At 45.4% G+C, this 27,433-nt stretch overlaps 2 protein-coding genes and 2 non-coding genes across 7 annotated transcripts; 3 read left to right on the top strand and 1 right to left on the bottom strand.

Annotated features, from left to right (window-relative positions):
* Positions 1-1,286: 1,286 nt before the first annotated feature.
* On the bottom strand, positions 1,287-12,729 carry PSME3 (proteasome activator subunit 3). Its single transcript, XM_054995360.1, has 11 exons — positions 12,578-12,729; positions 9,732-9,764; positions 9,366-9,428; positions 9,110-9,214; positions 8,908-8,956; positions 7,801-7,913; positions 7,264-7,332; positions 6,769-6,836; positions 6,611-6,665; positions 6,186-6,272; positions 1,287-2,782 (listed from the first exon to the last, which is right to left on the bottom strand). Exons 1-11 carry the CDS (start codon positions 12,617-12,619, stop codon positions 2,702-2,704), a joined length of 765 nt encoding a protein of 254 aa, XP_054851335.1. The 5' UTR covers positions 12,620-12,729; the 3' UTR covers positions 1,287-2,701.
* Positions 12,730-13,419: 690 nt separating this feature from the next.
* On the top strand, positions 13,420-27,407 carry BECN1 (beclin 1). Of its 4 annotated transcripts, none has more exons than XR_008597968.1 (12): positions 13,420-13,491; positions 13,973-14,101; positions 14,475-14,542; positions 14,770-14,828; positions 16,198-16,288; positions 16,512-16,648; positions 17,252-17,446; positions 20,127-20,273; positions 20,942-21,091; positions 21,178-21,238; positions 21,878-21,998; positions 26,483-26,600. XR_008597968.1 is itself a non-coding variant. In XM_054993127.1 (12 exons), the coding sequence occupies exons 1-12, from the start codon at positions 13,431-13,433 to the stop codon at positions 26,649-26,651; spliced, it is 1,410 nt and encodes a 469-aa protein (XP_054849102.1). In that variant the 5' UTR covers positions 13,420-13,430; the 3' UTR covers positions 26,652-27,407. The 4 variants fall into 4 exon arrangements, 3 of the variants coding, with proteins under 3 accessions (XP_054849102.1, XP_054849103.1, XP_054849104.1); XM_054993127.1 differs by having other exon boundaries at positions 21,856-21,998; positions 26,483-27,407; XM_054993128.1 differs by lacking the exon at positions 13,420-13,491 and adding an exon at positions 13,611-13,759 and having other exon boundaries at positions 21,856-21,998; positions 26,483-27,407.
* Positions 14,276-14,415, top strand: LOC129340747 (U4 spliceosomal RNA). Its single transcript, XR_008598052.1, has one exon. It is a non-coding gene; the product is annotated as a U4 spliceosomal RNA (small nuclear RNA).
* TRNAV-AAC (transfer RNA valine (anticodon AAC)) lies at positions 23,376-23,451 on the top strand. The gene has a single exon. It is a non-coding gene; the product is annotated as a tRNA-Val (tRNA).
* Positions 27,408-27,433: the final 26 nt, after the last annotated feature.

Here is a 27,433-nt window from a genome sequence, read left to right as displayed (position 1 = left end):
GGTGGTGCTTAATAAAGTTGTCATCATTTGTCCAGTTTATTATTTGCCAATCTTAACAGGTGGGGTTTATTACTGCTTCCTCACTGGAAATTTAAAGGAACGTGCCAGTGCTGTACCCAGCTCTCAGGGCCAACAACAGACACTGTCTAGAGTTTTGGATCCGGGTATTACAGAGGCAGAGCAGAGCAAAGCCAGTGGTAACAGTTGGACTGTACCAACCAATGCTCTGGCAACAGGCTCCCTTTCTTTAAGCACAGCTCCCCAAGAAATCCCTTCATTCATACTCATTAGATCCGTAGCATCCATAATACGAGATGTGAAATTTTGGCAAAAGGCAGCCACCAAGGAAAAGCCACAGCACATCTAATACGTATTCAAAGCCAAGGCCTATCAGATCCAGAAGTGGAGTGGAGGCTGAGAGAATCTTGCCTCAGTAATGTGGGGACACTTCTGTTCTATGCTGACTTGATTTCTAACAGACGCCCTGTTTTCCAGCAACTGGGAGTGGCACAGTGATGTGGATGAGGATATGGGGCTGCTAAAAGACCTTCTTGTGTAGGAAAAAAATCTGTGGTAGACAGAGAGAAGTCTAGCTGTGGGTGACCACTGATGCAGCTCAGGGGCTAAGAAGGTAAAGCAGGAAGCCCCAGCTCAACCAACACTGTTGCCATGAACTGATCAAGCCACTCAACAGGCCCGTCCTAAGGAGTGTTATAGCCTTCTGACTGCTTAGGAGGGCACTCTCGGGCTCCCATCTTGTTCTTTCCCTGGCTAGAAAAGACAGCCGCGTGAACACAGGAAATATATACATAAATACAGAAGTATCAGAACGTCCTGACCTGGAAAGCGCAGGTGAGCCTGATCGTGTCAGATCTCAGAAGCTAAGCAGAGTCGGCCGTGGTTAGTAATTGGATGGGAGACCCCAAAGAAGACTAGGGTGGCAGAGGCAGGCAATGGCAAACCACCTGTTAGTCTCTTGCCGTGAAAAACCTACGAGGGGTCGCCATAAGTGAGCTCTGACTTGAAGGCACTCTCCACCACCACCAAGTAATAGAACAGCAGCTGTAACTGCACCTCAAGGGGATGTTCACTCCCTCCTGGGCAGGGCCTGTCTTCCAGCCTTCTCAGCTATGCTCAAAAGAGCTTGGCTCTGACTGGGGCAGAGGTGGGGCTCGTGCAGCAAACAGTCCCCATCGTATTGCTTGCTGCTGCTGAGGAGGAAGGAACGACCAGCAGAGACCCAAGTTGCCAACTCACTCACACGCAGGGGGACCAGTGAGAAGGAATTCAAAGTACCTATTACCTTTAATTGTCGACACAGTAAAAGTTGTACATACGTTCAATGTGGCAAGGACACAGGAACAATCCAACAAAGCAACTTGTACGAAGGAGGGGAGGGGAGGGGCGGGGCGGGCTGCTCTCAGGCAGCGGCTCTGAGGAGGGCACTTGAAACCAAGACTTTACTTCAGGGAAGACCACGGCCAAAATGACACCAAGGCATTGGTAAGAAGAGTGCAGAAGGAGTGGGGGGGGGGGGAGCAGGAGCTTCTTGTGCCCTTGGGAGCTGAAAGGATTTTAACAGGAGAGACCAAAAGCAACCCAAGGGAGAGGGGCTGAAGAATTTCATGGGGCCTGCCGCTGTTTTTACAAACCTAACACCACAAAAGGGATGTAAAGATTAGGGAGAAAATTTCAAGGGAAGCTGCTCCAGCTCAGTGAGTTGGCACCTCCTCCCAGCTTTCCTGAAGACCAGGAAAAAAGGGGGGGGGGCTCAAGGACTCTAGCAGGACACAAACAGACATGGGGAGCCAAGAAACTTCCCAGGGCTGCCCTGAAAGCTAGAAAAGCCCACTTCAGGAACCCCTGCTGGGCACACTGAAGGGAGCAAGGGGGATAAGATGACAGACTCTGAATCGCCAGTGCTTTGATCAGCTACATTACTCCACTATTTGCAAACCAAATTCTGCTGGGCTAACTGCTTGAGCAGGCCTGTCTGCCCCTTACCAGACACCCAGGGAATGCCCACCTCACTAGGGACAGGTAGGCAGGCACCAGAGACAAGGGGGAAAAACTACTCAAGTGCGTAACTCTGAAGAGATTGATGTGGATTCAAAACAGTGAGTGGGGGAGGATGAGAGGAAGAGAGAGAACTTTACAGTAGTATTAGAATCTGCATGATTGGACAGGTCACAACGAGGGATGCAGCCAGGTGAAATGAGAAGGGCACTCCTCGTTTCCTTCCCAAGACTACATTTCCCAAGGGAAGACTGCCATGGCTGGAGCAAAGAATAACAAATGAGCTCTTTGTGGCACTTGACTCAATGCTGCTCTTGACCAGATTAAGGGGTCAACCCCCCTGAGAGGGAGTGTTCCGCTGGGCTACGACAGCGTACGGTCACTCAGGGCTGTTGGCATCAGGGTAAGAACTGCTTGGAACAGGCGGACCACTCATCCCTCTCCCACCCGAGCAAGAAGAAAACCTCTGCCCCATGCCTTCTGGATGTTTGAGATGGGTGCAAACCCCAAGACCAAAATAAAAACCAGCCAGAGAGAGCTAGGAGAGAGTTTCTTTAGACTTAACTAAAAGTGTGGTAAGGACTGTTTCCAGCCAGCTTCCCCATCTCAACAGTCACATAACAAACCAAGGCAAAGACTGTCTTGAGCCTACTGAACAGTTTGTAAGTTCAGAATGTCGACATGCTCAGTACAGAGTTTCTGCATTGCTGCTTCGAGGTCGCTTGATCTTCTCAATGTTCTTCAGGATCATGTCATGCAGAGTCACCTGGTGGGAGAGGGGGAAGAGAGACATTAGTCTCCTCTCACTCAGACAAAACTTGCCTTGCCAGACCACTAATCTTTGCAGAGGGCAGCACGCTCTTCTTTCTCAAAGAACAGCCAACATGCCAGAAAGGAGTAGTAATTGGGCCACAGTGGAGCCAGTGTAATCTCCATGTAGCTTTCTTGAGTAGCTCTCACAGGACCCTAGGAAGCTGTACCTTCACAAAAGTGTTTAAGAATTCTCTTTGAGATCTCTAGTCCATATTACAACAAAACCAAGTTGTTCGGCTGTGAACTACAAAAGTTAAAAAAAAAATGGCAAAGCAGCTTACATCCAAAGTGGAGATATGGCTTTGGAGTAATCATGGCTGCCAAGCACACAGTTCATTTGCCCATTCCTCAGCTCCACAGGATTGAGGCCACCATCAGCCTCTGAACTGCCAGAAATTCTCCAGTTTATAAATTCACCAAGTTTCAGATCAGTCACATAATGTGCTACTTACCTGCCTGTGACAAGCATTTAGCCTTCAGAAGGACACCCCACCTTGACTTCCTCACCAATAGCTTAGAGTATCTGTCCCTGACAACCAAACAAATGGCACAACCTGCCCCGACTTCTTTCTCCCCGCAGACCAAAAGAGAACAGGATGCTCAGTGCTGCAGCAGTTGGCTAGTTCATATCACCATGTGTCAATCATTAAGAGAAAATTAGTATAAAATGTTTTATTGATGGTATATTACCCCAAAAGATATTAAAAAATGGACAAGAAATATATACTGTTGTGTTGGAACTGTAAAGAGGCAGAAGGTACTTTTTACCACGTGGTGGACTAATAATATTGAAAGGACACAACATGAATTGTTTAAATATATGTTGACAGCAGCTAGAGAAGTAATGGCAACCAAATGGAAAGTGGAAGAATGTCCAATCAAAGAAAATTGGGAAGATAAAATGGCCGAATATGCGGTAATGGCCAAATTTATAAACTATATAAACAAAAGACCAATTAAAGATTTTGAAAATAAATGGGAAATGTACTATTTTTATTATAAATAAAGATGGGATATAAGTGATATAGGTTAATTTTCATGAGAGATTTGATCTGTATGGAATTATGGAAATAGTAATCATCTTAAATTCATGATACAGAATCAATTAAACAGATATTTGTCATATAATTGATTAGTGTAGTGTAATTGGTACTAATACATTTAATATGATAAAATAATCCTACTATATAAAAGGCAAGCCGTGTTGCCAACGACTCGTTTTCTATCCTCGCGCAGGCGCACTCTGGCCTGCGCGAGAATAAAAAGTGAGTCCTCATGGCTTGCCTTTTTCATAGGGAGGAGGAGGAGGATACGCATAGCTTTGCAACAGAAGAGGCTACAGATTTACTTTTTTTAAAAAAATGAAAGCTGGGGATTTGCTTTTCGGATCATTCCCAACCCTCCCTCTATCTTAATGAGAAAGTGACATATTTCATTAGGGGATAATCCTCAGTTCCAGATGCACAGCCACAGAGGACTGTGCGGCGAGGCTGAGCCTGAGGTGGTTCCCCACTCACCCTGAGGCTGAGAAAAGCTGAGAAAATCCAGACCAGTCTCACTTCATGCCCAAATAAATACTGAGCTCTCCAAGGCACTGCTCCCCATCGCTGAGGTCGATGCTCTGCAGTGGGGGGGAGCCTAGCAGCAGCTGCTGGCCCTGGACAGGCACCCCGGTGAGAGCGGCCAGTGCCACCTGGAGTTCGTGCAAGCAGGAAGGCGCCGGGAGTCCATGCAATGGGTAAGAGCCGCTCCGGGCCTTGCAGTTCAGCTGCAACATCGTCTTGTCTTAACAAAGTTGGCTTCCCAATACTAACACAGGCAATAGTTATGGGATAGGACAGTGGCTAAGACTGATTTACCATAGCTGCAGACAGGGAAGAAAGGGTCAGGGAGCCCATCTGTATTCCGGTTTCTTTGGGTTGCATGGGGACTCGGATTTAAAGATGACAAAAGGCAGTACGAACTGTCTCCCTCTCCATTTTTTTGAATTGCAAAAAGATGTGTAATCCCAGAGCAAGAGCCAGGTCCAATAGCACTTTAAAGACTCAGGCACTCTTATATGCTTCTAAATACACTGACTTCATTGAATTTACAGAAAAGCAATACATTTAAGGTTTACACACTATGGGATATAGTAAAAAGAATTACAAGGACGTCATTCGTTTTAGTTCATCTCCACATCCATATCCTGCAATTTCTCCTTAAAGAAGACTTGAGGCAGCACACAAATCATAGCCTCAGAGAACTCCTTCAAAGCAATAGGTCCAACAATAACTACCAATTCGAGAATATTAATTTTGTCAAGCACTAATACTATCTATTTTTGCATTTCTAAAAGAACAGTTCCTGACACTGTGGCCATGACAGTTGCTATTTCTCATTATTATTTTTTGTAATTTTCATTGCTTAATTATGAATTTGTACCATGGATTCTCGGAGAATATGGTACCAAAGGGTTGGAAGGGTTATTTTGATTTTCCAGCAAGGTCTCTCTCTCTCTCTCTATATATATATATACATATACAAATATATGTATGTACTAGAAACAATGCCCATTGTGTGAAAAAATACAACAGGCTCCAGGAAACTGATTCGGTAGGCCCCCTCCCAGCAGCAAGCGGACACTTCACAGTGGCCTGGAGGCCAGAGCGGGAGGGCGCTGAGGGGAGGCACAGGGAGGAGTGCTTAGGGACTAGGGGGAGGGGGGAGAAGAGCAGAATACATATTAATCTTCGTGCAGGGGCATTGCTGGGAGGGGGCCCACCGAATCTAGTTTTCTAGAGCCCATTGTATTTTTTCACACAACAGGCAATATTGCTAGTTTATATATAATTAGCTAAAGTGTAAGACAACATTACTTTATCTTTGAAAATATTTTAAGATGCTTGTTCTTTTTCAAACTAGTAATTATAAAGTAACTTGTAATAGTGATGATAAATAACTTTTTCATTTTAATTTAATTTGATTATATAGTTTAATATTCTAAGTACCTGAAAGATGTTATATAATTGCTGCACTTTAATAATCTTTGTAATAATCCTTGTAATGTGTATCTATAGGGTTTTTTTTTTTGCAAACTTAAAACCCTTTGTTCCCTGTCCCTTTTTCCTTCTGTACCTCCTATTGTTTAGAAAATAAAAATACTATTTTAAAAAAAGAGAGGCTGCCTGGGTAACCATTTCCAGCCTAAGCAAAGAGCAATGCAACCTCCAATGTCTCTCCCAAGCCTGGCACAGTCAAGCGGCACAGCACAGGAAGCTGAGAGCGCTCTTTGCCTCCTTCCTCAGCTGGACCCAGGGTCAAAGAGGGAGGGCTTCCAGACAGGCCAGAGAGGCATTATAAAAAGACTAACTTACATATTGATTTCTCAGTTCTGAAATGATGAGCCGCAGACTGATGTATTCCTTTTCATCCATCTCGGTCACTGTGCGGCGATAATCTTCCTACAAAAACACATTTAATCAGAACCGCTTTGCCATCATAAGGCACTGAAAACTATGACTGAGCAGCCTTTGGCTTATCTTCCAGTCAAAGGCTGCCTGTAGACATGCCATCTTCTTGGCATCTTCTGCCCCCACCCCAAGACCCTACCCATTCAGAAATCATACCCCTTCACAAAACTGGCAGAAACAGGTGCCCCAAGACCGATGCTGTCAAATGCAGTTCCAAGCATTGCTTAGATAAGCATGCTTCCTACTGTTAAGTATATTCATAGGGCATTATCGTTGCTATAAAGCTTGGATACGTTCTGAATACCAGAGAACCTAAGCTCAGCACTTACCACATGGGGGTATTTTGCAATCTTAGAGACCAGCTTTGCCCGTGTTATGTAGTATCTGAAAAAGATGCAGAGGCTAGTTCAATGAGGTCCAAAAGAGCAACTGCTCCAGAGTGGTACATTTCTCTCCAAGGAAAGCCAGTCTTCAAACAAGGACTCACCTAGAGATCTGATCCAGGTATGAGGCTGCCTCACTCTCCACAGTCCGGAGTTCAGCCACAGTCTCTTCCTGCAAGGGTGGGGGCAGGCAGGCAAGTATTAAGAGAAGAACCTCCAGGCTCACTTGAGCCAGGATGTGCCCAACTCCTCAGTAATTGGGGAGGCCATTTAATCCAGCCACTCTTTGAGCCTCCACCTTGGCCCAAAGACATCTGAGCCTTGGATAGTCAGACACAGGTATACCTCACCAGAACATTTACTAAGAACTGAAAGACCAGATCCATGATGAAGAACAACACCAAGGATGCTGATTCTTAAGGGTTTGGCAAAGTCCATAGTTGCTTTGAATGCTTACTGCTAGACCCTAGCCAGTCACCCTATGAGGGAGATACTCCTTTACCCTACAGGTGAGAGAAACCAAGAGCTCCAAGCCTAAGCTCACAGAAGACTCTAGTAAAGAGGCCCCTCAGTAACTCAGTCCCAAAGGGCTGATTTACCTGAATTGAAACACCAAAGTTGTTGCCATCCTCTATTCTGGGAATCAGCAGCTGTACCCACATTTTGACCTGCAGAGAGAGATGGTGACAGAAAAAAGGGTCACTGCCTTACAGGACAATCAAGGCAAGGCTACTTTGCAAGCAAGCTTACAGAGACAGGCACAAAACCAGGGAGGTCTGGGAAGATCAAGTGATGTAATCCCAGACACTCAGAAAACTCACAAACTGAATAGGACTTGAACAGTGGTTTCCACCTTCCAAATCCAATGCTGGTCTAGCTCCTTACTGACATGGTAAACTCACTAAGTCACTCTCCCAGATTAGCCTGCTTTGCAGGGCTGTTAGGTTAAAAAAATGGGAAAGGAGAACTATATACTGTCCTGAACATTCTGAGGAAGGTTGGGATAAAAACACATTTGGTAGACAGAGAGCAGACAAAAAGGCATGTATGAATGTATCCCCTCAATTCTGAGAGCCATACCAGGCAAGCAATCTACAAATCAGTATGCAAGGAGAAAATGGCTGACCAGCGCTCACCGTGTTGCACTTCTCAATCAGTAGCCGGATCTCAGGTTTCACCTTCTCAATTATATCCACAAGCTGCTGGTTGCTCTTCAGCATCCCGTTGGGCATGACAAAGACTTTGGTGCCTGGTGTCACAAGAAGAGACAAGCCACTTATCCTGTGAAGGGGGCCAGGGCAAGCTGTCGCTCAGATAAGTGCCCACAGGAAAACTCTGAGTGATGGATATCGCCATTCTGAACAGAGTTACACTTTTCTAGGCGTACCAATTTCAGAGGACTCAGAAGGGTGCAACTCTGCTTAGGATGGTGCTGCAAGACTCTTTCTCAGTCCTGCTGAGGCTTCTATCCCCTGGAGCTCATCTAACCCATATTTCAAAAACAATAATGCATGGATTGCCAACATCTCCACACTAGGACTCTTGAACTTTTATCCAAGGAAGAATGCTGGCAAACACTGCTTGTCACTCCATGGCACTGCATGGGTTTGAAAAGCTAACCCTGCTTAACACTCTCCTTTACCTCCACCCTTTATTACAGATACAGGAGCTCTGCTGGGAACAGTTTGATCATTCTAGTAGTAATGCTTTCACAATATGATGCCTTAAGAGTGAGATTCAAAGGTTTGTTTGAGTGTGAGAAGGAGCAGCTCTTTTTGTTCATTTTGAACCTAATGGCTTTCTGCTTACTCAAATTTGGAAGTGCAAAGCGTTTTTCTTCTTGAAAATAATGAACAGCTGTCTCTCTGCAAGGATAGAGTGCTGAGAGCAAAAGCCAAAGCTACAAATGATGCACTTCACTCGAGAAACCACAGTAACTTTGGCATTCTTCTATCCCCATCTCGCACAAACCTCAGGTGCAAATCTTACCATGTGGCAGTAATACTTAAAATCAGATGGCACTCCAGCCCCATCATTTTGAAGGAGTGGCGCAAAGTGAGACATCAGATGCTTGCAGGCTTGGCACCAGCATCAAATAAGTTAAACTCTGGGCTTTCCCACACCTGGCCCACCTTTAGGTCTCTGCCTTCCAGCAGGTCAACTTTCACAAGACAGAGGTCAAGACAGTCTTCAGGAGACCAAAAAGGCACCCTGGAGGAAGCAGGTGAGCCTTGGGAGCTTACCCTGGAAAGTCTCTTCACAGTCCTCCAGCTTTCTCTTTTTCATATTGGGCTGAAAAAGACCCCAGTTGGCGAGGTTATTCATGCACTCTGCACGCTTCATCAGGGGTCAGACCTGGATCAGCAACTGCCTGCCTCCATTTCAAGGCAAGCTTCCATATCCATCCAAAACCCACCGATACAGTACCCAGGCAAGCAGTCTTACCCCATCCAGAACATCATGGCTGTTTGTGAGCAAAATTGGGTCAGGAACAGGAAGGTTCATGTCTGAGTGGATTTGGGTGAGATCATGAATGTTCAGAATAGGATCCTAGGGAAGAAAAAAAAAAGAGCAAGAAGAAGTTGAGACGCTGCTCAGCAGCTGCAGAAGTTCCCAAAATAGAACTAAACTCAAATGCAACAAATATCAGAAACCATTATTAATACTCAGTACTGTCCAGCAAGGGGCTACCAGTCCTTACCTTGAGGAAAGCATCAAGTTCTAAAAGCTTCTTTGGGAAAAAATTTGCTACCAGGTCCTCAGCCTGAAGAAGAAAAAACAGACAGACATGATGCATACAGTACCATGACAAACCTTTGATTAGGCACCCCAGAAAGAGGCCAAAAGTAAGACTCATAGAAATGAACCAGCAGAGGCCACAAGAAACTGCTTCAAGAGCTGGATAACTAACATAGGCCTAGGAAAGCAGGAGGATGGAGTTGCTCTCCCATATTAGCCAACATTCTGAGATTCAAAAGGTGTGCAAGATGTTCTTCATTACACTTCAGCATAAACATTCATGCTTTTAGCATTACCTGAAGATAGCAGGAATACATGAGACACTTACTTCACCAGTGATCCGCTCCCTGAAAGAGTCAACCTGCAGGAGAAAAGAAGAGCCGCTCAGGACAACAAAGCCAATCTGAACAGATACAGAAAGCCAGTCGTGCAGTTCTTTGACCACCACAGAACCAAGCACAGAGAAACTGTATCACTTCAAATCACAAAACATGCACACCTAAACAGAAGCTTGTAATGAATGTTGGTTAGGCAATTACAAATTGACTTTGCTTACATATTTATTTCATTGTTATCCCACCTTTCTTCCAAGGAGCTTCCAATCCCTGGCCCCCATTTTAGCCTCACGGTAACTGTCTGTGCTAGATAAGGCTGTGACAAGAGTTTTCTGCTCCAAGGCCCCAAGTGAGTTTCATGGCAAGCAAAAACACGAAGATGGCTCTCCCCACCTTTGTTCAACATTATAAGCACTATAACCACGCTATATTAACCAATGTTGATCTTGACTATTAGCCACTGAAACATCACAGGGCTGGAAAAATTGGTATTATCTGGCCATCTACAAGTTTAATGCCCCCCTCCCCTGGCCAGAGAATCTGCTATTATTTTTTTTGCCCTTGGTGTCTAACTTTGTTTTCATTTCTAGCTTTTCAATCAACTTATCTCACCTGACAGCTTGTTCATCTAGGATTCAACAGGCAGACTCCTTGCAAGTGAATGATGTGGGGACCATATTGAAAATGCAGAGATTACTACAGGGCCAGACTTACATTGCAAGGAACCAGCTATAAAAACTGTATCTACATTAGAGTTCAGTAACATGCAAAGCATTTAGCTATAAAACGCTCCTATAGAATTGTCAGAGTCACTAAATTATATAGGAAAGAAGATTACTAGGCACTCAGCACCCAGTGATGCCTTTAGGAGGATGAAATAAGTCCCCATTTCCTGGCCTCCCATCATGACAGACTTTGTTTACACTTTATGATGGCAACAAAAGCAAATACTTCTTTCAAAGATGATCAGAGCCAGTTTGGTGCAGTGATTAAGAGCTACAGAACTCTAATCTGGAGAAACAGGTTTGATTCCCCACTCCTCCACTTGAAGCCAGCTGGGTGACCTTGGGTCAGTCACAGCTCTCTCGGAGCTCTCTCAGCCCCACCCACCTCACAGGGTGATTGGTGTTGGGAGAATAATGACATACTTTGTAAACCGCTCTGAGTGGGCATGAAGTTGTCTTGAAGGGCAGTATATAAATTGATGATTATTATTATGTACAAAAGGTACATGCGTACACACATAGATTTCAGGTACAAAACCCGCTGGAAGTCCAAAGCAGAGATCTGAACACGGATCTCCCAGATCCTCTGACCGAAACAACAGACTGGCTATATAAACAAGTGTGGTGGATTCATTTTTACATCTAATATTTCAGACTTCTATTTTATGTTAAGTATTGCACACTGAAATTACTGGATTTGATAGGCAGATTACAAGAATTTACCTGAAATCTGATATGGATATATTTTGAATATTTGGCGATTGGCAATGTTGTTGCAGAATTTTCTTGTTCCACTTTCCTTTTGGAAAATGGCTACAGTTTCAGAATACTTGATAAAAGATCTCAATCTCATTGAAATAGATATGTTGGCAGATGAAGTATGAACATGTAATGGACAGCTTTAAAACAACAGAAGTCAATAAATGGAACTGCTTTGATAACAACCCCAGAGAATAGTAAAGAATCCAGTAGCACCTTTAAGACTAACCAACTTTATTGTAGCATAAGCTTTCAAGAGCCACAGCTCTCTTCATCAGATGCATTTGACAAAGAGAACTGTGATTCTCAAAAGCTTATGCTACAGTAAAGTCAGTTAGTCTAAAAGGTGCTACTGGACTCTTTACTATTTTGCTACTACAGACTAACACAGCTCTCTTCTGGATCTAACTCCAGGGAAGTGGCAATGTGAGTCTGTTGCAACTAAATAAAACAGAAGTCCAGCAGCAACACAGCTATCCTTTGACAGTTTTTGGAATTATGGTAAGTAATATTCCATTGATAAGGCAACTTTTTTGGGTTGTAAATATGATTAAAGTGTAAATTATTGTATAAACAAAGAATAAGAGGTAAAGGAACTAACAAAAAAAGAACAAATCAGAGACAACAGTCAAGGCTTATAAACATATCACAGTTGGTTATCTATTGTGTTTACTGCTAAATTATTAACATTAAATAAACAAATAAATTTATATTCTGTCAAGCCCATGGACATTTACTTCCAGCTATTTGTTTTAGTATATTCTGGCTACTTATAGCTTACATAGTAGTAAGTCGAAACAAATATGATGGTATTTATTTTCCATAAACATACATGTGACACATCTTCAAATAACCTCTTGCTCAGTGCATATAGAAAGACAAAAAGGAAATATTTCATTTCACAGTTGCTCACTTAAAGAGTTTAAAAAACTCGGCCTTGCAAAACCAACGGGGGCTGTACAGCCAGCGGTTCCAGCTGCGCTCTGTCGTATGGCGAAAGCGATCATGCGCGGCGAAAGCGTGTTCCTATTCTCGATACGGAAACGCGCGCGTGGGGAAACCGAGAAGGGGATTTCGACGGACGTTTGGCGACTTCAGTCCATCAGTCCATCCCACCCGCTCGTGACGAGCCCAGACGGCGCTTCTTCGCACCCCTCCCTGTCAAAACCAACCCCGACGTCCCTGGGCGTCGGCGGCTCGGCTGTCACCGGAGAACGGCCCAGTCGGGCGGGGAGCCCTCCCTGTCCCTCCTGCTGCCAGGCTTACACTCTCACCAAGGGACAGACCGCCCCGGTCCTCCCGAGAGACGGCACTCTGCACATGTTCCGAGGCCCTCGCGCCCACCCGGCTCATACCTTGAGCTTCACTTCCGGGTCCACCTTGAGCAGGGAGGCCATGGCGGGGCGGGGGGGACCGGGATCCGCGGCCGGGTCCGTCTCTCTGTGTCTCCGTCCCTCGCGCGCGACCACCGGAGCCAGCCGCCGGCTTTCCTGTCACCGGAAGTGACGACATATCGCCCCGCCGCCATCCTCTGCCAGCCAATGGTTGCAGCCTCTGTAGCCAACGTGACGAGAAATCAGCTTCCGGGAGGCGCGAAGGGAGAACCGCGTCCGCCTCACCACCGGGGCAGAGCAGCGCTTCAAGCACAGGCGCGTCTGCAGGGCGCTTCCCCGCGTGTATTCAGTCCATACGCGCCATAGTTCACCTATGAGTCAAAGCGTGTCAATCCGACCTTGCCGTCGCTTTAACAGCAGGAATCGCCCCAAGCCGGAGGTGCGATTCTGAGCGCGCTTACCAGTGTCCCTTTACAAGAAAGGGCTTGCTTCTGAGGAAAAAGTAAATGGGGTCTGGTGCTGCAGCTTCCGAAGACGGGCACATTGTTGATTCAAAAACCACCGACACCTGATAAATAAAAGTACACTCTAAGAGAGCAGGCAACGGTCCTCAGAAACTGGCCCCGAGGAGAGCGAATCCCCCGGTTGTCATGGAGACAGCGAGGGCAGCGGCCATTTTTCTGCTCACCTTTGCCCCGGAAGATAGCCGTCTCGGCAAGTTAGTGCCGTTGCCTGGAGGCGGGACTTCCGATGATCTCCAAGCCCATTTTTAACCCTTGCTTGTCAAAGGGGGTGAGAAAGAATTCGGTGCTTCGCTGATGTGTAGTGCGCATGCGTCCTCCTTGTGTCTTATTTCGCGTGGAAAGAGAAAAGGATGGAAACCTTGCGCCGTGTGGCTGAGCACACACCTGCAATGCTGGAAGCGTCGAAGCAGGGTAGGCTGAAGCTGGGACAGAACAGGCCTAAAAAGGCCCGAAAAATTAACTGCCGGAAGTCGCCCGTCAAGTCCTGCTCTATGCTTTCCTTCTCTATGGTCTGGGCGGGCTCTGGGCCCGGAAAAGGAAGGTGGCCGAATTCTCGCTCCGGTCGGGCATTAAAGAGGTAGAGGCGCCGTGGTGGCGGCTTGGGACGTAGGTCTGGGGTTTCCCCCTCTCGCGTGAGGCCCGCCGGCCCTCCTTGAAGACTTGGGCCGGGGAGGAGGAGGTTAGTCCAAAAGCCCGCAAGTAAAAAGCTGGCTAGCATATCTGCCCTGCCCAGGGGACTGGGATGAGGGGTAACTCGGGTGCCTAAGAAGGCCAGTGTTCAAAGCATCTGCCTTCTACCCGGAACCCGAATGCATGAGGTACACACATACACCCCTGCAAAGGAAATGTGAGTCAGACTCATTTCTGGGATCATTGTTTTCTCTTCTGTCAGGAATGGAGGGATCTAAGTCGCCCGCCTGCACCATGCAGGTCAGCTTTGTTTGCCAGCGCTGCAGCCAGCCTCTGAAACTAGACACTTCCTTCAAAGTCCTGGACAAAGTCACCATCCAAGAGCTGACAGGTAAAGGGGTACAGGAGAAAACTGCTGAGCCATGGTGGGTGGAGGTAGTTTTCTACTTGGTGTAAGAATCCTAAGGCCTTGGAGCACAGGTCATCAGGAAGAGTATCAGCAGGACTCAGTTGGCCTGAGCTGTGACATCTGTCACCGGTATGCAAGTAATTGTTTAAAAGGAGTATATCTGCACAGTGGCAGTGTCATAACCAATGAAGTTAATCCAAGGTGTGATTATTGCTAATTGAAAACTTCCCATGCCCTGCCCTGATCACTTGAAATATATCTGTGCAAGTGCAGCGTGTCTTTCTGTTGCTATCAGACCTTACAAGCATAGGACCAAAATAAAGCATGGTGTCAGTAACCACTGTTTTCTGTTTAGCTCCTTTGCTTACTGCTGTTCCAGTAAAACCAGGGGATGCACAAGAAGAAGAGACAACTTTGACAGAGGTAAAATGCTTGGCTTGCAGTTAGCATCTAAAATAAGGGCCTTTTTCCCACTGGGACTTAGTTTTCCTGTTCTGTTGTGATGCTTAGGGATGTGCAGCTGGATGGGGTGGTAAAACTGAGCCGATACAGGATATGCAATTGTCTGCAAGGCTGTGTTGGCGGCAAGCAGGTTGACATCTGTGTAGCGAGGACCTAGGCCTGGGTGTCATGCTGAATTTCTTTCTCAGGAAGCCTTTGTTGAAAACCGCCCGGATGGTGTGTCCCGAAAATTCATCCCCCCTGCCAGGTATTTATTGCAGTTGTGTTTCTGCTATAAATATTTCATTTCAAACTTTGCAAATCCTTCCATTGCCTTACCTATGAAATGGTAAGACATAAAATTGCAGAGGTAGAGCGTTGTGACTTTCTTATTCTTCCAGAGGAACCCTATATGCCTTGCTATGAAGCAGGGCTGGGGTTCTGCAGGATCTAACAAGTGAGAAAGAAAATAAATATATGTATTCTAATCCTTTCTTGTGGGATGGGAAAGAATGGCTTTGTTTACCCCGTCCCCTTTTTTTTAAAATGTGTGTTTTCAAGCATTGGCCTAAATTCTGAACTTGTTCTTTAGATATAGCTTTGCTGTAGCAGCCCCAGACTCAAGGCTGTAGCGAGGATCGCCAGAGCGCAGGCAGCCAGAGCGGCTCGCAGGTGGCCTCCCAGCCCTTCTGCTCAGTTGCCCTGCACACTGCCCCGGCTGCCTGCCATGCCTGACCCACAGCTGCTGTGCCCGGGTGGGCGTGTGTGCTGGTGGCAGCAGCAGCACAGGGCAACTGAGCGGGAAGGTTGGGAAACCACCCGCTCAGTTGCCCCACGCTGCCGCCGCCAGCATACACTCCTGGCCAGGCGCAGCAGGGGTGGTGCGCAGGTGGTCTCCCTCCCAGCCCTCCCGCTCAGCCACCAGCGCTGCCGCCGCCAGCTCCGCAGCGTGTGCTTCCAGCCAGCAGCTGTGCCTAGCACCCCCTCTTCATTAGTGCCAGGGGCAGGTGACCCCCCTCTTGTAGATCCGGCCCTGACCATACTGCAGGCCTCTGTCTGGAGACACAACATGGGTTGGGCATATAATTGATAGAAAGCAAAAACTTGGAAAACTTCCATCATCCCTGACCATGGTATATCCCTGGTTGAAAGCAGGTGTGATACAAGACTTGTTTTGAAAGAGTTGTTCCAAATTTCTTTTTTTTTTCTGAGTAAGCGAGCCAAGCTACATGTGTACATTGATAGGAAAAGCCAAGGGATCTTATAACTGACACCGTTTGGAATTGAAAAGCTGTGCTGATATCTCATTAGGATGCCAAGGAATGATCAGGGGTGAGGCAGTCCAAAATTAAATCTCTGTGGTCTGCCTTTCGCCTTTTTGTCCAGCTGTTTGGAGTCCTATATAGAAATCTGTTATGTGATGGACAAACTTGGGCAAGCCCCTGCAAGTTTTCTTCATAAGAAAAATGAATGTAAAATGTTGCTTGTTCACTTCCCAGTTTGGATATTCCTTTTAAATTTAGGAGCGGTAGGAGGCCTAAGTGGGGAGCAATGGTGAGCTGCTCTGATCTAAGGCTTTGATAGCAGTGTGTGCTGATGCTTCTTGTAAAAAGGACTGATCCTGTTGCACTTTCCAGGATGATGTCGACAGAGAGTGCAAATAGCTTCACACTGATTGGAGAAGCATCAGATGGAGGCACCATGGAAAACCTCAGCAGAAGACTCAAGGCAAGTGAATTCTTCATCTTGAATGCCCTGTATGTCTTTTGGGGAACTTGGGGTCATTGGAATGTTTTGTAAAATTCAACTCTCTAGAACTCAGTTTTGCATCAAGCCCGAACTGTGATGTCACAGTGGTTTGGCTATATGGGAATTTTGTGTCCTGTGATCATAATCAGTGTAAGTTCTTCCCCTCTATTCCTTATTAGAACACTCTTCATTTGCTTTCCAGGTTACAGGTGACCTGTTTGACATCATGTCTGGGCAAACTGATGTGGACCATCCTCTGTGTGAGGAATGCACTGACACTCTTCTGGACCAGCTGGACACACAGCTTAACATCACCGAGAATGAATGTCAGAACTACAAGTACGTGAGGGTCAAGCTAGATATGCCGCAGACTGCTTATTACACAAGACAAATGACACAAATTCAGATCAAGACTGTGTGGGGAGAGGAGAGGCAGTTTGACACTTTGACCCTCTTTGTTGAATTGCTAATCTGCTGTTCTTTAAAGGCAAAAAAAAAAAATCACCTGAAAAAGTGATTAACTCCCTTCTTCTCTATGTGATCCCAGTCTGAATTGGGGCCATGTGCAACTTAAAACCCGTTAATCTTGAATCTCCCTGCATTTCCCTCTGTTTTGAGCTTGAAAGCCACATTCGGGGACACAGCAAGGGAACCTCCCTAAGGCTCATAGTACAGATAGGGGAGAAACTTCTTATATCCTGGAAGATATTTTGCCTTTGAGACAGCAGCATGCGGGTGTTTCGTGGATCTACCAACATACTTTGTAAATGCAAAATCTTAGTTTCCATTTTAAAATGAAGCACATTTATATCTCTGATAACTAGAGAGACAAATGAAATTGAGTAAATGCTGCGTAAAACTTGAGTGCTTTCATGCAGTCATTTCTCTATAGTAGCTCCTTGCCCATCCTTGAAAAATCTTGTACAAGGGTCTTCCATGTAGGCGATGCTTGGAAATTCTGGAGCAGATGAATGAGGATGACAAGGAGAAGCTGCAGCTGGAGCTGAAGGAACTTGCTCTTGAGGAGGAGAGGTTGATTGAAGAGCTGGAGGAAGTGGAGCAGAAACGCAGGACAATGGCTGAAGCCTTTGAGAAAGTCAGGGCTGAGGCCGAGCGACTGGATCAAGAGGAAGTGGAGTGAGTGCCAAGCTTTTGCTAAATCTCATAGCTTGTGATTCCCTGGCTGAATCTGAAGTCCTTGACTATGTCCTCCTCTTCTCTTTGGCTGCTTTCTTCCTTTCTGGCTTTTTCTCCTGTCACTTCCTCCCTCGAGTCTGCAATTCCTAAACTTTTAAATGCATCTTACCTTGCTTTCTCATTCTCTGCATTTAAATCTTTTTCTGACTGCATCTAACAAACTTCTTGACCTATCATCCTTTCCATGAGACCTGAAGCTGGAAATCTGTTGCACTTTATATCAATTTCTGTTTTATCTGAATGCTGGTCCAGGAACAAAGAACCGTACTGTAACTCTTTTTATCCTATTTTGGCCAGCAACATGGGCATAATCTCAGGGCCTTGCTAGGACAAGTGGTCATAGCTCTTTGCAGCTGAGTTTCACCACCAATGTGGGCCATTATCCTGAAGTGGGTTCCAATAAGCTTAACAAGAAGTTATGCAGGGGATAAACCTTCCTCCAGCCACTCAGCCTTGGTGCCAGTATGATCTCACTTCCACCTATGTTCTTCAAAATGCCTGGGTATATCTCTCTTGGAACGCTTTGCTTTAGTTTTACTGAGTTACCCAGAACCCTTCTTTGGGCCTAGCCAGGCAGACTTGCCTTAGTGTATATTTTAGACAAGAAGCAGGCTTAGTTCTTGACACATGCACACACACCCCAAGAGGGAAAGGTAATAGCAAGAAAATTGTGCCTGCACACTCGTCAGTCTGCTTGCTGCTAAGCAGAGTGGAAGCCAAAGTGGTTGGCTTCTAAAACTACAGGACAGGAGCCATCTCCTTCCCTGTTCCCACCACTTCCCAGCAGTAGCACTGTGGGATTGTTGCCCGTAAGCTTCTAGAGAGCTGGATTGGGGCTCTGAAACCTCTTATAATACTAATGTTGGGGAGAGGGGGAGAGAGCAGAATAAAGCACTCCCCCCAAAGTGCTTAGGAGGATATTGCCCTATGGGCTTTTAGGTGGTTGGTTTGGGGTTCTGGGGGCTCCATAAGCATGGATCCAGCCCTGGGGGGAAACACTAGGAATTGAAATTCTTGAAAACTGCTGATTCTCTGTTTAGTTGGTTTGTAGAGATATTTTTTCCTAGGGCTGTTCCGGGGGGCAGGGCGAGATAAGGAGGAAGCTTTTTGCCTTCTCCTTAATTTTCATGCTGTTCCTTTAATGCTTATAAACTGAGAGCCAGGATCTGAGAACAGCAGAATTTGAGTCCAGTGGCACCTTAGAGACTAACAAGATTTTCAGCGTATAAGCTCTGAGAGTCAAAGCTCCCTGAAAGCTTATACCCTGAAAATCTTTTTGGTCTCCAAGGTACCGCTGGACTCAAATCCTACTGTTCTTCTGCAGACCAACACAGCTATCTACCTGAAAGGATCTGAGAAGGCAGCACATAAAGTGTGTTTCCCTGGGAGTCTGCTCCACTGAACATAACTCACAAAGGCAGAAAACTCTCTAATCTGCAAGTCGTAGTTGTGGGTCTCTCCTTGTTATAAAAAGATTTCACAGATTAGCCCTTTGTATTTCTTTTGGATGCGGGAGAATTATTCCCTCCTGCCAATTCCTTGGTACAAATCTTCTTCCTGTTCCTTGTGTGAGATTGTCATTTGAGGTCCTGCTGTTTCTTTTCCCAAAGTCAGGCTGGGAGCAGGGACGTATCAGCTGTGGCTTTGTGATGCCATTGCTGTGGATGCTTTCCTGGCACTGAATTGTAGTCTTTCCAGCACTGGCTAAAGACTTATACTCCCTGGCTTTTTAGGCAAACGTTTACTTTCTTGGTTTTTTTTATTTATATACTCCAGTTTTTTACCTGACATATAGTTGGGACCCAAGGTGGGTGATAACAATAAATACCATACAAAAGTAGTACTCTGCTAAAATCATTAAAACACATAATTAAGATGATTAGAATGGAGAAGCCAGAGCCCCCAGTTCTTAAATAGCTGTGTCTTACACCTTGGTTGAAGGCCCCCTGGGTAGGCCCCAATAACACGCTGCTGCATTTTGCACCAGTTGAAGTTTCTTTAAAGAAAGTTCTGCATAGCCTTGAGGTTGCTATAGAATGGCTCTACATAGTTAGATCAGATGTTTGCAGAAACGAAGACAACTTCTGAACTGAATGCCACAAGGAGAAATTAATTTTGCTACTGTATTTACTTGAGAGTATTTTTCTCGCACAGGAGTTCTGGATCTAGTAGGAGTTCAGTGATACTAACATAATTTATTCTAGCATAAACGTAACTAAGACAACTGCCTATCTGGATCTAAGGGGAATTCCAAGTTTGTAACGCAGTCTCTTAATGACAGTTGCACCACCACCTCATTCAGTGCAAACATAATATATCAACCAGCATCACTTCCTTTTTATTCTCCCTCAGCCACTTTGCTGCTGTTTTCAGAGGTGGCAGCTCCTGGAGATTTAGTTGTGGTGGTCTGAGCTTGGATTTTAAGCCTGCTTTTTATCGCTACTGCTAAATTGCTGGTTTTAATTATCTTCTCCCACCTCCTCCAAGGTGAGAGGTCTTGTTCAAATGTATATCCTGACTCAGATGCTGCTGGTGCTGGTGTATTTTGTCCACTGTTTTGGGGAGAGGTAGTGTCTTGTACCCCGAGGGAATAATCTTGTCTCCCTGATGCTTCCTGGAGGTACCAGAAGGAGTACAGCGAGTTCAAGCGGCAACAACTAGAACTGGATGATGAACTGAAAAGTGTTGATAATCAAATGCGCTATGCCCAAATGCAGCTGGACAAGCTGAAGAAAACCAATGTCTTTAATGCCACCTTCCATATCTGGTAAGTCATGACTGAACTGGGAGTAAGTAATGAGGACATCAGCAGTAGAACCAAGCTGTGGTCCTCATCCCTTAGTGATGGGTTCATCAGATTTGTAGTGAATGAGTATGTCTCAGAAGAGCTGTTTCTGGCTGCCTCCCTTCCCTAGCTCAGCCTGACTTTTTTCTGTCTATCTTCTTGTCCCTTCTTGGAATTTTCTCACCTGCACTGCCAAGTGGGGAAGGGGGAGACCAGCCCTCATGCGACCTTCCCCTCTGCCAAACAGCTTTTTCCAAAGGGCCTCTTTCCTCTGCTGCTGAATAGCCCTGGGTTACTCAGCCTGGCATGCAAGTTCTTGGACTAATTTATGACCTCATCCCAAGTACGCTATTTTCACAAAATATTTAATGGTAGTTGAGGAGCAAGCCAAATTAGTGTCTTCCTTGGGACCAGGTGCCTTTTGTTTTAAATCCACTTTATTGTACTGAAAGGCACCTGAATGCAGTGTGAGTAGCCTGGGTTTTGGAGTAGGCAATGTGGTTGTAACAGCCATATGTTCTGCAGTTAGAACTGATACTGTTTTGGAAAGCATGATCTGTTCTAGAAAACTTTTAAGAGGTTCAGTTTGGCTCTTAAATATTTTGACAATCTCCCAAAGACCGTCTGATGGTTGGCTCGTTCTTGCACAGGCATAGCGGGCAGTTTGGCACCATAAACAACTTCCGTCTAGGCCGCCTCCCCAGTGTCCCTGTGGAATGGAATGAGATCAATGCAGCCTGGGGACAGACTGTGTTGCTTCTCCATGCCCTGGCTAGCAAGATGGGCTTAACCTTCCAGAGGTAGGTACAAGGACAGAAGCCATCTCTTCTTGGCTGCTGGGTAATTCAGGGAATAAGACTAACCAGCCTTACCTGACTTTTTCCAGGTACCGCCTAATCCCATATGGAAACCACTCTTACTTGGAGTCCCTCACAGACAAATCCAAGGTAAGAAGTTTGGTTTCCTTACCAAAGTATTGCTGATATTTTTGCAAGTAACCCAGACTTTGAGTAGGCCCCAGAAAAAGGGAGTCTTTTGTTAGGCAGTTTCTCCTTACATGTGCTTGTACACCAGTGAAAGTACTGAAAGGACATACTCAGAAGACCTATACAGTATAACTTATTTTCACATAATATGTTTAGGAATATCATGAAAATTGTTGAGAGAAAATAAATTAATGGAAGTTCTTTTTTCCCAAGTTCAGTGTGGCTCTCCTGAGGTACTGGCTTTGCAACTTGTCTACATTTTTAACTTCTCAGTACTCTTTGCAAGACCGAAATTTTGGGGCTGGCTCCAACCAGTTTTTTCCCTTACCCAGTTCCCTTAACTACAGGCACCCATTCCACAAGGCATTTTTACATACAAGTCCCATGATCTCTAATATAACTTGTATGGTCAAAGGAGAGGACCCTTCCTCCTTTTTTTTCACAAGCAGAAAAGCTGATTAGATCAGATCTTCTTTCTCTCTTCAAGAAACTGAAAAGACCAAATGTATCTTAAGTTCTTAGGGCATCTGCAGAATGATGGGTTTTGTGTTTCTGGCATCAGTGTTTGTATCTTCAAGGAGTTGCCCCTTTACTGTTCAGGCGGCTTGCGATTTTTCTGGGACAACAAATTTGACCATGCCATGGTAGCATTTCTGGATTGTGTGCAGCAGTTCAAAGAGGAAGTGGAAAAAGGAGAGACACGCTTCTGTTTGCCTTACAGGTAAAAAAAAAAAACCATTTCTTTAAGGTACATAAAGGCCTTTTCTCAGTAGTAAACCAAACTATGATAGACTCAGGATAAACAAAAACATTTAATTCTTCACATTCAGCATAATTAAAGGATTTACTTGCCTCAGGTTTTTTTGAGGGCTTTTGGCAAGTGGCTTCCAAAAAGGCCACATCATCCATTCAGATATTGAACATTTGCTCTAAGAGCCAATAGTGGCAGAGGTCTGTGATTTGGCTTGTGCTGGTCTTTGACACCCAACAGCTGTTGCCATTTTGCTTTCCCGGTGAGCTGCTTTGTGAGCACTAAATGTGTCCATGTTGGAAACAATTATTGTTTGTTTTTTTTATTAAAGGACTTAATTAAATACTGATTGGAAAGGAGAAATAGGTGGATGTCATCAGCAGACTGAGAAAGTTCAAAGATTTAAATGAGATGCCATCAGGCTGCTGATGACATCCACCTTCCATCTGAGCCAGAAGAAGAGGAAATGGAGTGCAGAGCAGGTGCTTTGAATCAAGAATGGACTTTGTGAGGACTCTGTCTAGATGAGTCAGTGGCTCTGAGAAGTGGCATTCATCTCAGCTTTGATGGCATCATGTGCTCCTTTAAAGAGAGAGTTCACAAGACATAGGGCCATGCTGTGAGATCTGATGCTTAATTTGGAAGCTCCGGGTAACACCACACTTGCTAGACAGAGCACCCAGCCGCATTATTCCTACTCTTATAATAGGCTACTGTAATATATTATACATGGGGCTGCCCTTTAGTACTTGTTTGGAATCCTTGATTTACAACATAGCAATTAGAACTCTATAGACTGCTCTGTTTTCAACTTCCCTCGCCAGTGCTGAAACATTTTACTAGTTAGTTTCCAAGAATCATTCACAGTGCTTGGTTTTGCCTCTAAAGCCCCTACTACGTACACCACAGTATTTTATTTATTTAAAACATTCTAGCTGCCTTTTCTCCAAGGGGCTCAAGTCAGTTTACAGTAGAAAAAGAGATAAAACACAGTTAAAATACATTTTAAAAACTGTCCTGAATAAAACAGTCTTCAGCTGCCTCCTGAAGCTAGAATGAAGGGGCCAGGCACACTTCTATGGGGACATTGTTCCACAATTGTGGGACTTGCCTGTCTACCCACCAACCAAGATTCTTTGGTACAGTCAGGAGGGCCTCTCCCTGTGATCTTAACTCACAGGCAGGAACGTATACAAAAGACTGTCTTCTCCACTTGCCTGCTTCAGAGGTTCCAGTGGTAGCACTTTGTTTATGGAATATCATCTCTGGATGAGGAAGGTGCTAATATTATACCTTTCAGGCCCCCAGTAAAAAACTTTATTTTTTCAAGGTTTTTAATTACTTAGAGGAAGATGCCATGGCTCAGAGGTAGAGCATCTGCTTAACATGCAGAAGGTCCCAGGTTCAATCCCTGGCATCTCCAGTTAAAATTACAGGTAGTAGGTGAGTAGACAATACATATCTTGATGGACCAAAGGTCTGATTCAGTATCAGGTAGCTTCATGTGTTCATGTGACTTGGATACAGCTTCTTCTCATTCTGTTTTACAGCTTCTTAATTTATTGCTTATTTGCTTGTGTTCTGCTCTGTTTTATAGGGTTTTGTGTTGCTTGTATATACTTTTCATGTGAGTTTTATATTTTAATTATTGTAATGAGGTTGTTTTACATGGGAAAAAGAGATATACTTTATTTATGTAGGTCAATATGGGCCACTTAGAACACTCCTTTGTTTTGCTTATTCAGTTCAATAAAATAATCAGTTCAGTTCAGAGTTTATTGTATATAGCCATAGGCCGTCACAAAATTACAAAAAAACCCATTAGATAAGATAAAAGTTAGGTAAAATACTATCCTACTATATAAAAGGCTAAGCATATTCAAGACAACTCACTTCCTACCCTGGTGCACCTCCAGAGGGCGCTGCTGTGGAGGGAAGCCCAGATGAGGCAGCCAGACCTCCAGAGAGCACACCATGGCGGGAAGCCCATGCCAGGACCAGGCGGCAATGCTTGCACCACGCCTTCGCCCAGCTGGGATCAGGAGCGGAGCAGGTGGCAATGAACACCCCCCCCCCCCGCTTTCACACAGCTGAGATAAGGAGCAAAGCAGATGGCAGTGCCCACCCCCCGCTTCATACAGCTGGGATCAGTTGTGGAGCAGGTAGCAATGCCTGGCTCCACTTCACCCAGCTGGGATCAGGCGCAGAGCAGGGGGCAATATCGGCCCTCCGCCTTCACCTATCTGGGATCAGGAGTGGAATAGGTGGTAATCCCCACACCCGGCCATCACCCCACAGGGATCAGGAGTGGAGAAGGTGGCAATACCCATCCCCTCTTCATCCAGCTCAGATCAGGAGCAAAGCAGGTGGCAATGCCTGCTCTCCCCTTCACCCAGCCGAGATCAGCAGAGGAGCAAGTGGCAATGCCCACACCCCACCTTCACTCAGGTGGGATCAGGAGCAGAGCAGGTGGTAATGCCTGCCTCCGCCTTCACACAGATGGGATCAGGCTCGGAGCAGGTGATACTTCCCACTCCCTGCCTTCACCCAGGCTGGAATCAAGAGTGGAGCAGGTGGCAATGCCTGCCCTCCCTTCAACCAGCCGGGATCAGGAGCAGAGCAGGTGGAAATGTCTCCCCACCCCTTCACCCAACCAGGATCAGGCACAGAGCAAGTGGCAATGCCCACCCCTTCACCCGGCTGTGATCAGTAGTGGAGCAGGTGACAATGCCTGCCCCCCCTCACCCAGCTGGGATCAGGTACGGAGCAGGAGGCAATGCCCACCTCCCTTCTCGGCTGGGTTCAGGCGCAGAGGAGGTGGCCATGCCCACCCTCCCCTGCCTTCATCTGGCCAGGTTCAGTGACAGAGGAGGAGGGAATGCTCACCTGCCCACCCTCTCCTTTCTATAGCCTGTTGTATTTTTTCCCACAGTGGCCTTTTTGCTAGTATACGATAGAGATTTACCAGAACATGGGGAAAAGTCCATTAAAACAGACATCAGTTAAAACCATCAATAACTGCAAGTTCCAATAACACCCTCTTTCTTTGCTGCATTAGACCTTATCTTCATAGCAAATGCAAAAAGTGAAACTATGTATGTAACATACGTGTCAACATCAGAAAGCAAAAGTGAGATTTTCTCTGCGTCTGTATATAAGTTTAAACCAGATAAAAATCCCACCAGAAACTTTGATCTGGGATGAGAATATAAAGGGCAAAAAAGGATAAAATGAGGTAAATCTTCTAGTGTATGAGATCCACAGATACAGACCCTTTCAGCTATAGGAGTTTGAGAATAGTATCCAGATAATATTGCTGAGGGCATGGATTGAAAACACAATAGGATAAAGGATGCTTTAAGATTATGATTAGAGAATAGAGATGTTAACAAGATAAGGAGAGCGGACGTGGTCCAATTTGAACCACGGTGCTGCTTTTGATCAATGCTTCGGAGTTAAAAATCCAATCCCTAAATTGGGGATGAGTGGCCAGAAACCCTGTTAGGTCATCAGGAAAAGAGTACCTTAAGAATATCTCATTACGGTAAACAGAGCCCTGCGAATTATTGGCCATCAAAAAATAGCAGGATTGTTGACTAGGTGAAATTTGTCTAGGATTTTTATTCTTTACCCAGTATTTTATAATGGGCAGATGTGCTCAGGCTGATAAAATAATAAGGCTTTGGATTTATGTCACCTGGAACACTCTCATCCCCATTGTAAACAGTGCAGGACTGCGGGTCAGTAGTTTGCATGCTGAGATCCAAGGTTCAGACCTTGGCATCTCCAGTTAATGTATCCTGGGCAACAGCAGAAACTGGGGAAGTCTTACTGCCAGGCAGAGTAGAGAATGCTGACTTGAGTTGCAGCTTCACATCATGTGTTCGTCATTGTGGTGGGAGGTGTGGAAGCTGTGCCTGGGCCAGTGATTTGCACGAAGGTATGATTGTGTGTACTGTTTGTAATTTAGAAATAAAGTAGAATGGCCTTGGGGGTGGGGCTGTGGCTCAGTGGCCAAGCATCTGCTGCTAATGCAGAATGTCCCAGGTTAGATCCATGGTATTTCAAGTTAGATTGATCAGTTAGCAGGTGATGCCAGAAACTTCTGCCTGAGCCCCTAGAAAGCCACTACCAGTCAGAGAAGACAGTACCAGTTTTGATAGGCCTAGGCTGACTCAGTATAAGGCAGCTTCTTAGGTAGTCGTTCAAGTTCAAGGGACTTGTTTGGCCCTATGACTCTTCTCTTCAAGAGTGACTGTGCAGCCTTCATTTGAGTTCCTGCATATTAATAGGAGTGTCAGAGACAAATTAGTTCTTCTACCCATGTCACTGCCAGAAAGTGGCATCTTGCTTTGTGGACAAACCTTATGAACCTAAATGTGGAAGAGATAGCACCCCAAGATCAGCTACCTGCACTTTTGGAGCCTGGCTCAATCTGTGTTTCTTCATTGCAGAATGGATGTAGAGAAGGGCAAGATTGAAGACACGGGTGGAAGCGGTGGATCCTACTCCATTAAGACACAGTTTAACTCAGAGGAGCAGTGGACAAAAGCACTCAAGTTCATGCTGACCAACTTGAAGTGGGGTCTGGCCTGGGTCTCCTCTCAGTTCTACAATAAATGACTGAGTAAAGGGGGAGACTCTCTCTCGGAGCAGATCTGCAGTTTGTTTTAAGGCTGCCGAAAGCAGAATTTGTCCTGTAACCTCAGTACACCATGACTATACAACCAAAAATCTGTAAAATATTTTAAATGTCACTGAATGAAACAAAACGGCTGAATTGTATCTGCCATGACATTGCTGCTCCATCGTCTAATTGCAACAGCATGGTCACCCAATAGGAAGGAGGATGCACTCAGCTGGGGCTGGAGAAGGAAGACTTGTACCAAGGATCATGATGGGCCCCCTGCTGCCACTATCCCTTTCTGAGAAGCCTTGGCACACAGTTGTGCCCTAATTAGTTCTGGCAGTCTGGTCACTGCACAGAAGTATGCAAGCAGACACAAAAATAAAGCCAGGTTGTAGCATACAGGATTGCAGCATGTTTATTCAGCACAGACAGGAGCCAAAGTTTTAAAAGTTTCCCCATCACTTGTGTAAGTTCTTCCATCTCCTCTTAAGGTTTCAACTCCTAAAAGGACCTTCAGAACAAAGCACTCTTATACCTTGTAAGTACACACCAGCTCTGTTTGTTCCATGCAGCAGTAATTCTCCACTGTTTGCTGTAAATGGATCCGAGGTCCTGCATGTAGGCCAGAAGCTGTCTTGAGTGTGTAAAATGCGCAAAAGTTCCTTGCCTTTAGTAACATTTCTTCCTTGCCCTATCTCAGATGTTTACAGTAGGTAACAAAATAAAAATCTATCAGATTCTTATTAACACTGCAGCTAGCCTCTATACTTCTTGT

This window comes from Eublepharis macularius, chromosome 12 (genome assembly GCF_028583425.1).
Source record: "Eublepharis macularius isolate TG4126 chromosome 12, MPM_Emac_v1.0, whole genome shotgun sequence".
NCBI classification, from domain to species: Eukaryota; Metazoa; Chordata; class Lepidosauria; order Squamata; family Eublepharidae; genus Eublepharis; species Eublepharis macularius.
The sequence above is the reverse complement of the archived record's forward strand: the minus strand, read 5'-3'. Positions and strand labels throughout refer to the sequence as shown.